General features: G+C 41.5%; 2 protein-coding genes across 2 annotated transcripts in view; one reads left to right on the forward strand and one right to left on the reverse strand.

Annotated features, from left to right (window-relative positions):
• The window catches only part of LOC125440091 (melatonin receptor type 1A-like), a 77395-nt gene that overhangs the window by 45134 nt on the left and 18359 nt on the right, over window positions 1–13902 (forward strand). The window lies entirely within an intron of this gene.
• LOC125440090 (melatonin receptor type 1A) lies at window positions 10073–11370 on the reverse strand. The gene has a single exon (XM_048509661.1). The coding sequence runs from the start codon at window positions 11236–11238 to the stop codon at window positions 10507–10509; it is 732 nt and encodes a 243-aa protein (XP_048365618.1). The 5' UTR covers window positions 11239–11370; the 3' UTR covers window positions 10073–10506.

The raw sequence follows: 13902 nt of genomic DNA on the forward strand, positions 1-13902 counted from the left end.
TGTCATCAGAATGTACTTAATAGTAGTATAATAGCAAATCTTTATTATGAAAGGGGCGGGGGTAATATTGCCCTGTGATCTAATAAAGTAGTAAAAGCATGCTTCCCCCCTCTTCTATCCTTTACATGCATAGTAACGGAACAATAATTTTTTTAGCAGTTATACATTTGGAACAGAAGTTGGAGTTCCCAGTTCCAGCACTGTTGTTATCATTATTATTGTGTTGGTGGAAGGTTCAATATCCCCTTGTAAAGGCTGCTTTGCTGTATGACAAATGACAAAATTGTATCCATTATGGTATATCCTAGCTCAACAATCTTACCACAGAAACACTAGCTCTAAATATAAGGCTGATGTCCTTAAAGTTTCTTACAGTGCAATTATTTTCCAATTTACTGGTTGACATTGGATTAGATTTCAAATGTTGTATGTGCCAAATGTCCTACAGACCAGATGACATAGCTGTCCAATGTAACCTTATCTTACTGAACAGTTTTGGTGGTTCACAAATGTAAAATCGCTATCTGATTAGTAGAAAAAAAAGTTTTCATGTTGTAACCTGGTAGTTCACTGTGAAACCTGTAAACAGAAGTCAGGAATAAGCAGAAATATGCAAGCTTGACAAGGCAGCATCTGAGAGGAGTTCAGTTTGCAGCTGAGATAGGCAAATGGGGACGATGACAGGACTAGATATTAATGTGAATCACCCATCTGCATCTTAATCTGTAAAATCCTGTATACTTCCTTGGGAAATAATATCATATTATGCTGGCAACTTGTTTTAATTCTTAAAAAAGATAAATACTACCTAAAGTGGGGGGAGTGAAGCATTCTGCACATGCTCGACATTCTTTAATGTATACACTGTGGTAATTATGGCACTTGCTCTTAGTTCATTTCCTCCCCTTTTACCTACCTAAGAGGAGAATGGCCTTGTTGTTTTCTATCTGGTTAGACCTTCTTCAATAATAAAGGGGGTCTCATAGCTCATACACGTGCAGCTATAAAAAGGATGGTGAACTTGAAACTAAGGTAAAGAGGGAGAACAAGTGAGTTCTTATTAAATATTTCAAAGGAAACTATCTTTGGCAGTCTATATATAGACCTTCAGTTTCGTTAAAAGGATTTTTTGTTGTGTTCTTGTTTGGCCTTTCGCTTGTATTATTGTGTGAGACATAATTGGCTCATCCTCTTGCTGCTCAAGGCTGGAGCAATGCAAGTCAATGTCCTGCACTGCCTTATCACTGCCTTATCAGACTGACCAACTGACTCAGGCACAACAGAATATCTGGTCACTGAGAAACCAGAGGACTTGTAGGAAGGGATGTGGCTCAATGTTTTGAAAGCTGGCGTTCCCTAGTCCAGTCTCTGGCATCTCCAGGAAATCCCTTTGACCGCCTGTGATCTGGAGAGCTGTTGCCAATCAGAGTAGATAGCTCTGAACAATGGACTGACTTATTATAAGTGAGTTGAAGAAAAAAATTCATTCTCTCCCACCCCACAAAAAAGTTTATCTGGCCAGAACCTTGTCATCTCTTTAGTGCTAGTAGGAAAAGTGCATCATTGTGTCTTAACTTTCTGGCATTGTGAAGAAAAGGCAATTCAAGTATTAAGCATTACTAGAGGCATTACTAAAGTCCATATTTGCTAATGTGCCGTGACATCAGATTAACTACATTATGATACCATGAGAGCAAAACTGTCCACCTTTTTCAATACTTTAATTTTAACACTGTTAGATGCTTAGTAATAAAGCCAAATGTTATTTAATGAAGGAATCAAGAGAATACTGAAACTCCCTGTGGGGGAATTTTAAAAAGCTATTTGGCGTGGGAGTGCATTCATGAGTCTAACATCGATATCCTACACATACATGCAACAGAAAAGGAAGTAAGCTTCATAAAAAATCTCCATATCCACTGCTTTGTACTTTCACTTGGTTACTTTCACTCTAACCCTTTCAGATCATGTTTTAGTTACAGGAGATTTTAAATAAGCCTTTAGAAAAAGATTCACACATTGAGAAACTCCATATAATTAAACCAATATCACAGCCTAGAATTTGTCTAAGGTTATAGGGTTGGAAACTCCACTTTCCGCTCTCGCTCAGCCATTGTTGTTCCTTGGAAATTTCATTCCCAGGGTCAAGGGACTTGCATGTACTGCTAGCTGAAATGAGAAGACAGAAACACCAGAACTGAGAAGAAGGATGGAACCAAATCACTCCTTGATTTCTCTTGCACAAGAGGCAAGATGGATGATTTTGTGCAAGAGGCAAGAAAGAAGATATTCCCTTTTCTTTCACCACTACAGCCAGCTGACTGCAACTATGAGTATTAATATATGCGACTCCCTTGACCCTGGACTGTCAATGCTTTCTGTCTTCATGATATTCAAGCCATACATATCAGAATCAGAAACCTTTAATGGTGTATTACAAATTAACAGAAAAACTTGTCTGGTTAGACTTTTTTGCTTAAAAACAACATTGGAATTTAAAATTAGACAGGCAGTCTTGTATTACATTGTTCAGAAGGCATCATTTTACTTATCCTCTTTTAAGTTCAAGATGTTCTATGTGGGATGTTTCCATCAGAACTGTGGCCAAAAAGAGCACCACCGAAGCTATTATCATTTCATTCTTGACAGCCAAAACAGTTTGGATGAGAGATCCATCTGAACTTTCCTTTCCTTTGGCAATTAGAGGCACAATTAAATGAGAATGAATGTCATCATGCAGTAGACAGTTTAAGATGATGTGTAGAATCATATGTGGAGAATCAGTACCACAAAGGCATAGTCTCTCCTGAAATGGAATATGTCAGGACCTTCCTGTTGTTACTAAAGAGAGGGAGGTGTTTAATCTTGCCAGGGAGAAGTCTCTTCTTTGTAGGGGTGTGGCTAATGAAGACAGGTGGTTTGCAGGTGTGCCTAGGGCACCAGGTGAGCATATATTCAATGAGTGTGGCAGCAACATCTGTCTTTCATGGTCAAATAGCCTTTGTTTGATCACTTTTCCATCACTGGTTAACAGATTTCCCAGGGCTATTCCCAATCTGCCAATTTTGTTGTGGATTAATTCAGAACAACTGGTAAATTTAGTGTCTTCTAGAGCATTTGTGATCAGATTATCCCCATTAGACCTATAGTGGATTTTTAACCAGTATCTGATTGTTGAAATCCATGCTTCGGTCTCCAATAGTTGTTGGCTAGATTCCACACAGAGGACCATGTAACTAATGCCCACAATTTTCCTTAGAAAGCTGGCTTGAACTCGTTCAAGGATTGTTGTGTTTGCATCCAGACTGGTACGCCATATAGTAGCAGAACAGAGACTGGAATTTGAAAAGCCATGTCTATCTTGGCGTGTGTGCACAGGTCTTTTCTAGTCCCCCTTCCTGTTGCATTTTCTTTATTCCCAGCTGCTTTAAGGGCCAAACTACACAATTAACAAAGTGACCTACTTTCCAAGCAGCTGCTGCAGGGAACATAATGTGTATGGGGGTGCATTTCACTTGAGAAAATGGCAGGGGAGGAGAAAGGAGCCCTTCTCCTCCCCCGCTTTGAGTCAAACTTGATAATTGTAGGCTTTAGAAACTAGGCATTGAAAAAGTGAGAACTGGACCCAACTTGTTAAACATATCATGGATCCTGCAATCCTAGGGACACATCCCTGTGAGTGATAACAACACTTCCCAATAGAACTAGAATAGGCTTGTTCTGGAGTTATCTGCAAATGCAACAGCAAATGCAACCGTTCCATCCATACGCATGCAAATGTGTCTCACTGCCTTGTGAAGAAGCAGAATATATATCCTACCCCACAATCATTCCACACAGTATCATGGGGAGAAGCAGCGGTGGGATCCAACCAGTTCTCACCACTTCTCTAGAAGTGGTTACTATTTTTTTCTGAGTGCCGAGAAGGGGTTACTAAAGCAACCTCCCTGCCCAATAGGGACTGGAGGTGCGTGTGTGCGGCGGCACCACCGTTTGAATCCCACCACCATCGGAACCTGTTCTTAAAAATTTTGGATCCCACCACTGGGAAGAAGCACATTTTACTGTGACATGCCTTTGAAGTTGCCAGCCATAGATGAGGGCGAAACATTAGGAACAAAAACTTCCAGACCATGGCTAGAATCCACAACAGCCATTAGAACAGAGGTTCTCAACCTTCCTAATGCCGCGACCCTTTAATACAGTTCCTCATGTTGTGGTGACCCCAACCCCTAACATTTATCCATTTTACAGATGGAGAATATTGATGCAGAGAGTCTTAGGCGACCCCTGTGAAAGGGTTGTTCAACCCCCAAAGGGGTCACGACCCACATGTTGAGAACCACTGCATTAGAACGTTGTTTACTTTAGAACTCCATAACAATGGCCTCTACTAGTATTTCAGAACTAAGATAACAGTGTTGTTACTATTGATCGTTGAATCTAGATGGCTTGTACTGTCAGGACAGGTTGATACTATTGTTAAGCATTTGACAGATTATTATTTCTCATCACTATCTGTGCTGCTTTTTCTGCCTTACATTCCCAAGAAATTTTCTAAATTGCTTTACTTGGGTTGTGATAATGATAAGTGTCTGTAAACTGAGAGGTTTAAGGAAGGAAGAATCTACACAGATGTGTAGCGGATATCTAGGGCAGCCTGTCCTGGGTGCCGCCATTGCCATCACGTGTCGGGGGCAGGAGGGGGTGGACGGGCAGCTCATGCCCAGGCGCAGTTTCCCCTCCCTTCCTCACTGATCTACAAGAACTTGTGAGGGAAGGGGAAATCTCCTTCTTGATGCTGACCACTGCTTTCTTTCCTCATGCTCACCACTATACCATTGCCACTTTCTTCTGCCCAACTCTCCCATCTCAGTGTTCTCTCCTCGTGTTCTCTCCCCCCCCCCAGTGCTCCTGCTGCTACTACCACTGCTTTCTCCCCCATCCCTCTGTCCCTCCCTTCAGGTCCTGGTTGTATGAGATTACCAAGCAACCACAATGATGCTGGCAATGATATCTCCAGATCTCAGTTATTTTTTAAGTTGCAGCATGTGGGTAGGCAGACGTCTTGTTTTAATTTGAGGCAAGGGCATATCCCTATGTAAGGTTGTCCATCAATAGACATTAGCCAGACTCCAATATTGATAATAGTAGTATTTATTGAAGGTCTGTGCAAGGCAAGGCACATGAGAAAGCCAAAGGGAGATATAACTTGAGCAACTCTTCCAGCCCCCCCTTTGCAGCTGGTGTGAAAACCAAGGACAGTTAGAATGTTTACACCTAGCTAGGTGATTTACATTACCTGGTTGCCCAGCACTATGGGGTTGTGGAATATGGGGCCTGGATGAGCCTGGCAGAGTCTGAGAAGAAAGGTCAGATACAAATTAGAGTCATACATGATGTAATTTCTGACATGATCAGGCTTTGGGGTCCCAAGCTCCTGACAGGAGGCAGCATTAAACTGTCGCCAGAATTAGATGTTTAATAGCAGAAGCTGTTAAAGCACTTGGGTGAGAAGTTATTGACCAGGACTCTTACACCCTGCTGCTGTCCTTTGAATCAGTCTTGCATACTTGTTAAATTTATAGTAAGGGAAGTACTGGTTCTGTGGAAAATACTTTATTACATATGTATATGTTGGAAAAAGCAATGGGACCTAATTTGCATTGAATGTTTACTGTTTACGGAGGGAGGGGTTTGTTTGCTCAGAATGTTCACTCCAGAACTAGCAATTCCCCTCTGGCGCCATTGAACTGTTAGTGTTGTATTCTTCCCAGAAAAGATGTCAGCTTCCTCTCTGTGTATTGTTCTACTGTTGTGTTTCTATAATGTTATGAAGTAAAGTTGTTATTCTTCTTCAAAAGAAACACTATTTAATCCCTTTCTAACAATATAAAGGATTTGGGGCTTTTGGGTCCAATGCCAATAACAAAAAGGAAGGACTGGCTTAGCATTATGAATGGCCACATTAGATTCTTCTCCCTTATTAAACAGAATTCAAAATAGTAGTACACACTGTCAAAATTGTATCCATTATGATATATCCATTATGAGGATTGTATAACTTATCACTTTCAGAAGAGTGGCAAAACAGAACATTTTAAGAAGGTTTTGGCGGGAGTTGTCATGTGATTGCAGTTGGTCAAGAAAATGAAGTTTTCCAATGAGTCCTATTTATTGCTTAAGCCAGCCAAGTTTTAGTGCTCGACGGTTCTTAGTTTTAAAGGGTTTTGCTACATTCCTTTGATCCTGGTTTGTATGGGGGTACTTATATTTTTAATAAATACTTATATTTTAAATAGATAAATAAATACATAGATTATTTTTGTCTCTTCTGCCAAAGGGAGTGTTGACTCTCAAAGGCTGATATCTTGCAAATTTTGCTGCTCTTTCAGGTGTTACTGGACTTTAACATTGCTCTTGGTTTGGTCCCTGTGGTCCAAAAAGAGCCTGTGGTCCCATTTCACAGACACTATTACCCACCTCAACCTCTGTCACACATGTTCAGGGATGTAATAAGTCAGGCAGTCACCTATCTTGTCGCTTCTTGTTATTCAGAGAGCCTTTATCCTTTCACACACCATTCCCACACATTCAGCCTGGGCAGCCCAGTGCTATTATCAACCATCCCTCACTCAGACTCTTCACAGAGAGGCCAAGGACAGATTTGTGTGGCTTAGTCTCCAACTGACTTAATGGCCCTAATTGCCATCTCTGTTGGTCCTTGTTGCTTGCTTTCAGAGAGAGGCGGAACTGGACCTGTCCATTTAAGAGCTCCTTCTTTCTACCATTAGTCCCAATCTAAGTTAAAGCTTCCAAGCCTTGTTTCAATTAGGATACAACCACTGAGGTTAAGAATTGCACCAATGACTGTCACATGTTCTGGTTTTATGCATATTGGATGCAAACTGAAGATCTGAGCCCTTTGGGGATAGGGCGGTATACGAAATCAAATAATAAATAAATAAATAAATCTATAGAGCCAAGAAGTTTGCTGTACCCTTCTAACATGAGTAGCTAAGATAAACAGAGACAATAAACTGTTAATCTTGATTGTTGTAACAGATTGAGGCTCACACCTCAGTATTTAAAATATCTGTTAGTGATTAATGCAGCAAGTAAAAGGAATCAATGGCATTGGAAGCTTTCAAAAGGCAATTGAGAACTTAATACAGTTTCGTGTAAAAAAATTTCAAACCTAATGAGTCTATTGTACATTGAAAGGCAAACTCTGTACTCCCATGCGCACAGGATTTGCTCACCACTGAGTCTTGGAATAATCTCCGCTCATGGAACTCTCCCTTCTGACTGTACCCATCTCACATTCCCTGAGCTCTGGTGATGTTTTATGTTGGCTTGCCTTAATATCCGTCCTACAGCCACCTTGCGGGGTGGGTATCCATGCACATCTCATAGCAAAAGACTCTGCCCTTGTTCACTGAGACAACCTGAAACCACAGATCATGTGCTGCTCCACTCCCAGTTTTATGTACCCCTACATGGAATATTTATAAGATTTCTGCTTAAAGAGGGTGTCTCATTTGTCAATAGGGAAATAGGACACCATCTTCTATGGGATCAGCATTCTCAAACAATGGTGGAGGTAGTCAAGTTTCTCTCAATCGCTATGAGAATACATGACTCAAAGTGCAATACTCTGTAACTTTTAACATTCAATGGCAATAAAGATTATTGTTGCTGAGTCTACTGTAACTACTGAAATATAATACACCTTTATTTTCTAGAAGAGAACTGGCATTATGCCAAGTTATGACAGTTTAGAAGCATTTACAAGGATTAGGTGTTTTCATGTACATCATTTTATACTGCTTGTTTTATTTGTCTTGAAATGTTATGAGCTACCCTGAGCCCGAAAGGGGAGGGGCAGCATAGAAATCCTCATCAACTTCATCATCTTGCTAAAATTTAGCAATACACCCATCATTTCATAAAATTTATTTCAGAGTTCATCTTTCTTCTTAGACACGTCAATTTTACTGCCATCATCATTTTAAACCAAACTTCAGCACATACTGTGAAAACAAACATTACCAGATTAGCCCTCTTCAGACATTATGATTGCGTATACAGAAAAACGTCAAATGTGCATATCGGGAGCATGTGCTACCCATAATGAAATAAGCCCAGTTGAAAAAGGAAATGCATTTTACACGCATATTTAGTCTTATATACACTGTTTTTAAAAAACCTGATTTCTTCAGGGCTCTGATTACTGCAAAATGTTTACAATGCTGGACCAGGATCTGAGGCCGTTTCTGCACGGCCCTTTTATGGTGCCCTGGGGACGGCAAAAACGCCGTTCCCAGGGAGCCATTCGCACAGGCGGCGCTGCTGCAACGCAGCAGCGCCAACCTGGCTTCGCTCCCCCTCCCCCAGGGCGGCGTCAGGCCGCCCTAAAAAACAACCCTTTAAAGGGTTGTTTTTGCCCCAACAGCGTGTTCCCGGCGGCGCGGTGCGAACGGCACCGCCGGGAACACGCTGTTTCCCTTCCCTTTCCCACTCACCTTGTCCCCATCGTCGGCCTGCTGGCCTCCGAAGCCCCTCCCTCACTGTCCTCCGACCCCTGGAGGTCGGAGGGCAGCGTGGGCGGGGCGAACCAACAGGTGTATTTAGTGTCAAAACGAAGGCGGCTGTCGCGAGGAGCCGCCTGTAAATCCGCCGGCCTCCTGAGGCGGCTCGCCTTGCTGCGTCTGGTGGTATATCCTGCGCCCGGCCAGAATTCTTGCCCGGCGTAGAGCGCCCTGAGCAGTCGGGAAGCGTCCTGAGAGATGCAGGGTTCTGAAATCATGCTCTACTATGGAAGCTGGATTTTTACCTGGGATTTACCATATAGTTTTGCTTAATTGCTAGGTGGACTGATGTAGGCTACCACCCCTCAAAATGGTGGGGGCAGTTTAAAAAAACTTTTTCTCTCTCAACCATCATTACAGTGGTGGGAAACAAGAGCTGGGAATCCTTTGCCTAGCAGGAATATAGCAGCTTTATGTAACCATATATGTCAAGACTTCTTCTGACTCAGGCCAGTGGTTCATCTCTATTTCACATGGTAGCCAACCAGTTGACCTGCAGGACAATGAACAGGGTGTAGAGACCAAGACCTTCAGGAAATGGTTTACTCAATAGGATTATTTGGCAGGACTCTGCCTAAGTATGTCCTGTTTACCATTTTTAATGCTCCATCCATCCCACCATTTCAGTTACTTGAATCCACAAGTTTAGTGATCTGTTTCACTTAATCCCAGCCTAAAATAGCAAAGGTGGGGACAGTGGGAGAGACAGTCCAGCTAGCAGAGTCTATCAAGATAAAATCTGTAGCTACCATATAGTGTATAAATACACTTTTATTGAGAATTACTCCAAAATCAAATACATGGCAAAGCAGAATTTTAAGACAAGCAATTAAAAGCTGTAAATGCTAGTGAGATCTGACTTCAAAGAACACGCTCTGGGTCTAAGAGTTTCCTTCAAGTTAAGAACCAGTATTATGAGCTTCCTCCACCATTTGATCATCTATTTGCACTAAACTAATGCTTCCTAGAAGAGGTTCTAGATTCTCTGCATTTCCAGTTTCTCAATACTGCATTAGCTTTATTTATATAACAACTATCCATTAACAGCATTATGTTGGGATCCAGTGAAAGCATCCCAAAGGCTTTGGTTAAAGAAGTCCAACAGTGGGATCATATCTATTGAGTTTACTGATTTAGTGAGACCTTTGGAATGGGATCAAGTAGAGTGGGACCCTGTCTATATTCTCAAGGCCTTCTGCCTATATTTGTTTCCTTAATTGCATAATTAAGTATTTTAAGGGTTCCTCCATTTATTCCACATGCCTACCTACAATTAATCCTAGACCTTAATCAACGGAGCTATGTCACACCTGTGAAGATATTACATCTCCAGTTTTGACTCCATTAGGTTCCATGCTATATTCAAGCGAGGGTGGCGCTGCTGCGATGCAACTGCGCCCCCTGTGCGAATGGCGGCCTGGAGATGGCATTTTTGCCATCTCCAGGCCGCCATTTAATGCCCGTGCAGAAACGGCCTCTGAGATTAAACATAGGAGAGAAAAAGGAGAGATCTCCTCAGTTCCTTAAGCTGGTTCGTGTTATACGTTTACTTCAGTGAGGTATGGGCTGGGACAATTGAATAGAACCCCCACATAAGGTTATATATAGTAAAATGACCAGCAAGATCAGAAGCAGCAAATTTCATAAAAAACTAGGGAACATTCCTGCCTATGGGTATAGGGGACATGGGAGGTACCCCAGCGTGACATACACTATTAGCTATGTACCATGGAGTGCAATAGGGAGGGCTTTATGTGAAAACAGTTACTTTGGCTCAAAATACTGTACACAGGACTTTATCCAAATGCATTTGTACATTAGGGGTCATGTGCTGCATTACAATGAACAAACTGAGAAGATTTATCATTTCTGTACAGTACAGTGTCTGCGATTGATAGTAACCAAGTTTCTCTTTTCACACAGAGTCGACGTTCACCAAATTGTTGTTTGTGACTAGTGGTGAGGGTTTGCTTTTGATCTTCTCTACAGGATCATTAGAGCTGTCCTGGAAAGCTTTTGCTGTACAAATCGTCAGAATAATTCGTTTGTATTCACGTCTGAAATTCTGGTTCAGAAGTCCATAAATGATAGCATTAAGGCAACTGTTGAAGTACGCCATATAGTAACTTGAAACAAACAACCACTCTGGAATCTTGGGGATTATAGTTTTTGGGTTGACAGCCACAGCAAGGCCTATAAAATTCAAAGGGGCCCAGCAGACTGCAAAAAGTACAAAGACCACAAACATTGTGACGAAGTTCCTGAAATCGTGTGGCTTTAGTTTAGGGTTGTTGTCAGGTTTAACCCTTCTCCGTACTTGAATGACTAGGATCCATATCCTCAAGTAGCAAAATGTAACTATGGCTATTGGGAATATGAAATGGAAAAATACAACTGCTATTGTGTATGCAGAACTGACTGACTGGGAAAAGGTACATGAGTAGATCCTGCCATCATACTGAAGAGATCCCACAAAGAGATTGGGCACAATGGCAACAAAGGTCAAGGCCCAGATAAGAATGACGTAGCACAAAGAGTTCTTGTCGCTGTACCATCTATCATACTGGAGGCTATGGCAGATGTAGCAATATCTGTTGATAGCAATTCCGGCAATGTTGAATATGGATCCAATAACACTTAGTCCCATAAAAAAACCACTGATTTGGCAATGGACATATCCCAGATTCCATCCATTATGGAAGATTGATGTCAGGACGAGAGGGTACGGGTAGATTGCCACAACCAGGTCAGCAATGGCTAGGCTGACAACGAAGATGTTTCCTGAAAAAGAATATACACATAAATTAATGATGTAATTTTGAATGAAGCCACATTTCTGTACAATACCCTGTTTTATGCAACCATGAAACAATGTCTTGCTTGATGACAGCTCTGGCCTTCCCATGCTATGGCAATGTGAGGCAGCAGAGCTGAGGTGGAAGAGGTGCGCATACCACTTCAAACTGTAGATGGGAGAATATAACTTCTGACCGCTCCCTTTCAGTAAAATATCCTTGTGTGTAGAAAATGTAGCATACCAAGGAGGCGAATCTAGGCATCCCTGTAATTTTCTATTTGGAGGAAAGGTTTCATAATTTTTTTACAATAAGAAAGGTTTTCAAAAGCTCCCATGTCTCTGAACTTGGACTGGCATAGGCTTTTCTACTGCTTCTGATCTCTATTACCTCATATGGTCATTCTACTGCATATCTAGGTCCACCCTAAAATGCTTCATTCCTAAAGGTTCACTTCCACTGGCATAATTTGTAGTTGCAGATGATTAAATAATTACTGGGGATAAATACTGTCCCAGCTCAGCTCAGTTTAGGCCTTACTATTAAGGAAGCTGATGCACTTCAGAGCAGTTCTTGTAACAAATAGTTGTATATGACATCATTAGACATATTTTATTGTGTATGTTTGTAATCTATTAGCTGTTTTGGTGGCCTGAAAGGTGGGGTGTAAAAATTTGTAAATAAATATATAAGCTAAATGGTAAATAGAGTGTGCATACATCAGTACTTAAACTAGGTTATATGATATCAGCAACTGCTGTTTATTCAAATATGCATTCACCTATTCCCTGTGAGACTAATCATGCTTAATGCTGTGTTGCCAAAACTAGAAAGGGATAACTGGTTTGATAGCCTCAAAAATGGTATCCAACAGATCAAAAGATACACAGGTCCTGAAAGCACCACTAACTCTTGGGACCATCATCCATTGATAACTGTCTCTCAGATGTCGAATGCCTATTTGAGAAACCAGCTTCTATAAATAAACTTGGCTTGTGTATAAAAAGATTCTGCGTTCATGTGAAAATTTAATTATGTGACGGGGGCATGGGATTTTCTTCTGAGTAACAAATTAAGTCCGGTATTGTGGGTAACCGTGCAAGAGCATGTGAATGGCTTGAAGCCCAGAGACTGTAGGATGCAACAGAGAACTCACATGCCTAAACAGTTCTTCCTTTCTCCCGATCTAAAAATAGGTCTTATACTTTACATTATTTAACAGTTTTTACAAGGCTCTATTTTAGGTAGCTCAGTCAAGAGAGTTTTACTCTGTAGCAGCAGCTGTCATGTTAGTAAATTAACTCTGTTAAGTGGCTAGATACAGGAGCTAGAAGTGGACCTTGCCTGTCCTGGAGGATGTGGCCCAGATGGACCTGCAGCTGGACAGCTCCAGGAAAAAAACTTGGAAAACTGTCAAGATCAATACTTCCTCAATTCAAACAGCCTGGCCATCAAGTCAGACCAGCAGAAAATTGATGCAAAAGAGAGGGCCATTCCAGAACAGTCTATGATCTTCTTCTATGGTAGCCTAGAACTCTGATTTTGGAAGAAGGAATCTGGATTTATATCCCACTTTTCTCAACCATAAAAGTCTCAAAGATGTTTACAAACTCTTTTCCTTCCCCTCCCCACAGCAGACACCTTGTGATGTAGATGGGACTCAGAAAGAAAAAGTGCAGAGAAGGCAACGAGGATGATTGAGGGATTGGAGCACCTTCCTTATGAGGAGAGGCTGCAGTGTTTGGGACTCTTTAGTTTGGAGAGGAGACATCTGAGGGAGGATATGATTGAAGTCTATAAAATTATGCATGGGGTAGAAAATATTGACAGAGAGAAATTTTTCTGTCTTTCTCACAACACTAGAACCAGGGGGCATGCATTGAAAATGCTGGGGGGAAGAATTAGGACTAATAAAAGGAAACACTTCTTCACGCAACGTGTGATTGGTGTTTGGAATATGCTGCCACAGGAGGTGGTGATGGCCACTAACCTGGATAGCTTTAAAAGGGGCTTGGACAGATTTATGGAGGAGAAGTCGATTTATGGCTACCAATCTTGATCCTCTTTGATCTGAGATTGCAAATGCCTTAACAGTCCAGGGGCTCGAGAGCAGCAGCAGCAGAAGGCCATTGCTTTCACATCCTGCACGTGAGCTCCCAAAGGTATCTGGTAGGCCACTGCTAGTGACAGAGTTCTGGACTAGATGGACTCTGGTCTGATCCATCAGGCTCTTATGTTCTTAAAGTTCTGAGAGAACTGTGGTCCTCTCTGCACATCACACATAAAATTTCTTGAGGATGTTAAAAAAAGCATTTTGGGGAGGAAGTTTGCACAGCTTTTCCCTCAAGACATCTTCAGGATGTTTTATTTCTGCTCAACCCATTTTTTTAAAGAAAACACTGAACTAGCAATTTCCCACCCACCCCCAGATGGAATCAAAATGTTTTCCCTTGCGTGTGCAGAACAAGGAAGTGTTTTATTTTTCCGCACAACTTATAAGCTTTCTGCTTTCATTT

The sequence above is a fragment of the Sphaerodactylus townsendi genome, linkage group LG10, assembly GCF_021028975.2.
Source record: "Sphaerodactylus townsendi isolate TG3544 linkage group LG10, MPM_Stown_v2.3, whole genome shotgun sequence".
Classification (NCBI taxonomy): Eukaryota; Metazoa; Chordata; class Lepidosauria; order Squamata; family Sphaerodactylidae; genus Sphaerodactylus; species Sphaerodactylus townsendi.

Excerpts from the sequence above, each read along its gene's own strand:
- LOC125440090 (XM_048509661.1), bottom strand. The coding sequence starts at position 11,238 with ATGGGACTAAGTGTTATTGGATCCATATTCAACATTGCCGGAATTGCT.